Source organism: Frankliniella occidentalis, unplaced genomic scaffold (assembly GCF_000697945.3).
Source record: "Frankliniella occidentalis isolate FOCC.00 unplaced genomic scaffold, Focc_3.1 Scaffold29, whole genome shotgun sequence".
Classification (NCBI taxonomy): domain Eukaryota; kingdom Metazoa; phylum Arthropoda; class Insecta; order Thysanoptera; family Thripidae; genus Frankliniella; species Frankliniella occidentalis.
The window spans coordinates 2,109,888-2,112,329 of NW_026267159.1; the positions used below are offsets into that span (position 1 = coordinate 2,109,888).

The 2,442-nt window shown below is 53.9% G+C and overlaps 1 protein-coding gene across 1 annotated transcript; it reads right to left on the minus strand.

The window, feature by feature from the left end:
- Nucleotides 1–1,067: 1,067 nt before the first annotated feature.
- Nucleotides 1,068–2,430, minus strand: LOC113214001 (uncharacterized). The gene is made up of 5 exons (XM_026433233.2): nt 2,347–2,430; nt 1,863–1,972; nt 1,608–1,784; nt 1,334–1,501; nt 1,068–1,259 (listed from the first exon to the last, which is right to left on the minus strand). Exons 2-5 carry the CDS (start codon nt 1,905–1,907, stop codon nt 1,095–1,097), a joined length of 555 nt encoding a protein of 184 aa, XP_026289018.1. The 5' UTR covers nt 1,908–1,972; nt 2,347–2,430; the 3' UTR covers nt 1,068–1,094.
- Between the last annotated feature and the right edge of the window lie 12 nt (nt 2,431–2,442).

Sequence of the window (2,442 nt, forward strand, 5' to 3'; positions counted from 1 at the left end):
GAAGTAAGTAACATCAGGGCGTGTTCTGGACAGTGCGTAACGTGCTGCTGGGCTGCGCCGCTGCCCCCCCCCCCGCCCCCTCCTGCACGCTGCTGTACTATTCGCTCGGACGAACGGGTTGCCTCCCCACTCGCCGCAAAACGCAACCACCGCACCCGTTTTTCCGTTCCCAGTGCCAAGAGGAGAAATGACGAGGGGGAAAAAACCCGTCGATAGTGTGATTTGTATTCTTTCCGCTTACTCGACCAGGCCGAAAGGGAGGCGAAAAAAAAATGAAGCCGAAGCGATTTTCCCAGCCATTTCTCCGCGTCGTCGTCTGCTCTCAGGGCACGCGAGCATGGGCGCTGTAATTCTCTCACTACCACAAAGATTTCTCCGGAGCTCCTTGTTCTGCGCCCGCGCAGCCCCGCAGCTCTGCGCAGCCTCCCCCGCGCCTCGCAGCCTCCGCCCCGCTCCGCGCGCTACTTACCTCCAGCTCCGCGACATTATCGGTTTTCCTTTCCGGGTCCCCCACCGTGTGACCTGGGCGCGCCGCGCCGGGGCCGGGGGAAGTCCGCGCGCCGCGGCGGCGACGGAGAGGATGCTCGCGTGTCACTGTCCTTGTCGCTCCTACAAGGCGCCCCCAGGCGGCGCCGAGTGTGTGCGTGGGTGTGTGTGGGAGCGTGAGAGGCAAGGTCGCCGCGCGCGGGGAACCGCAGGGCGACGGACAATTTTAGTAAGCCGCTTAAGTGGAGGCCGCAGGTTGGCGAGCCGCACGATGAGGGTCGCGCCGCACGGCGGCACCGCGGCACCGCCTCGGCACAAGCCTCGGGCCTCGCCATGCCGCGCCTGGACGCGCCACTGGAGTGTGTCACACACACACACACACACACACACACACACACACACACGCGCGCGCGCGCGCGCGCGCGCGGCAGAGAGAGGTGAGCTTCAAAGTAGTTATCGTATCATTTTACAATACCCCGTGTTTCTACGCATTGTAGTTGGGTTCTGCCGGTAAAGAAAACAGTAACGTTGTCCGTTCTGTAGATGTGTGTTTTTTGAAAATGAGAAGAGAATTAAATAGCTTTTCGTCACGAAGGAAATCACATTATTCACACTTTGACCGATCTGAAGATTCCGCCCATGATGACGCAAAGGTACGGTATTTTCTTCGGTGCGAACGTTGAAATCTTGATGCGAACGTACTTATTTTTTGGCAAGGAGATCATTTGCATCTTGTTCATGTCGAATGTACCGTTCTCGATATGATAGAGGCCCTACAATTTGAAGTACACAATCGCTATAATTAGGGGCCCCTTAAAAGGGACGTTCTGATTGACTGTATGCTGACCTTGGCAATCACTGGGCAACGAAGCGGAGGTCGAACGTTGAAAAGAGGTGACCACAGCATGCCTTTCGCAGTCGCCATCGCACAGACTCCAGTGTCTTTCTTCCAGTTGAGGAATTGGACGCAGCTGTCGTGCGCTTGGATGTCGCAGATAAACGTCTCCACCTCGAGCTCACAAACAGACAACTCATCGGTAATTCCAACTAGTTATTTTCGCCGTGTACCCAACCCCGTTTTTTTCACCCCTACAGCCTCTTTGGTCTCGCTCCTCTCTCACCAAGTTTTGATCGACCTCCTTGGATATGTTGGCGGAGGCACGCACGACGGTGATCCCAGGCTTTAAGGTGACGACTTCTGCACTTATCAAGGGCGCGATCCGCTCCGAGTTGTCGCAGTTCCCAAACCTGTCCACAACGAGCAGGTCCCTCTGTGCCACCGCCGCCGCTTGACCCGTCTACCTGCCACGTAATGTTGCAATGTGTCACAAAAGAGTGGAGCCCTGGCGATGTAAATGAACTGCACCTCAACAAACCGTTGCGCGAAGACAAACTGCAATGGCCAATAATAAACATCTCATACTTAGGCCGATCGCAGGGGACCTGTATACAGTATCTGGAGGCACGCCAAATTCAGCTTTATTTCCTGAGAGAACAGGAAAAGTATCTGAAGCATACAAACACTGACGCAAGATGTGACAACAACATAGGTAATACCATCGGCAACACTTCAAGAAGTTGATATTCTATTAGAGAACCATAAGAAAGACAAGAGTTAAAATAAGCGTAGTGAAAATATGAAGACGCTTTTGCGGAATACAATTGCATTTCGTCTATTCAGAATGTAGGCAATCTCCCAATTCCGCGGTGTCTTCTCAGTCAGAAACACCAGATGCAACATTACGACATTGCGATTTCTATGTATACATGACTACTGCATCCGTGCCTGACACACAGAAAACAATGACAACGCAAAACGTGCACAATTGATTGTTTTTGATGGTTAATTAGCAGCCAAACCCGCGCACTCTTGGTAAGAAGCGTCCGTCGCACTTTGTCCGCGGAGGGTCTCGTCCTGGCCCAACAGGTGCACAACACGGACTGCAGTGCGGCGGG

Excerpts from the sequence above, each read along its gene's own strand:
- LOC113214001 (XM_026433233.2), bottom strand. The coding sequence starts at position 1,907 with ATGAGATGTTTATTATTGGCCATTGCAGTTTGTCTTCGCGCAACG. Across the intron at positions 1,502-1,607 it reads AGGAGGTCGATCAAAACTTG|CTCGAGGTGGAGACGTTTAT; the intron begins GTGAGAGAGGAG and ends TCTGTTTGTGAG. Across the intron at positions 1,260-1,333 it reads GTTGCCCAGTGATTGCCAAG|GGCCTCTATCATATCGAGAA; the intron begins GTCAGCATACAG and ends TTCAAATTGTAG.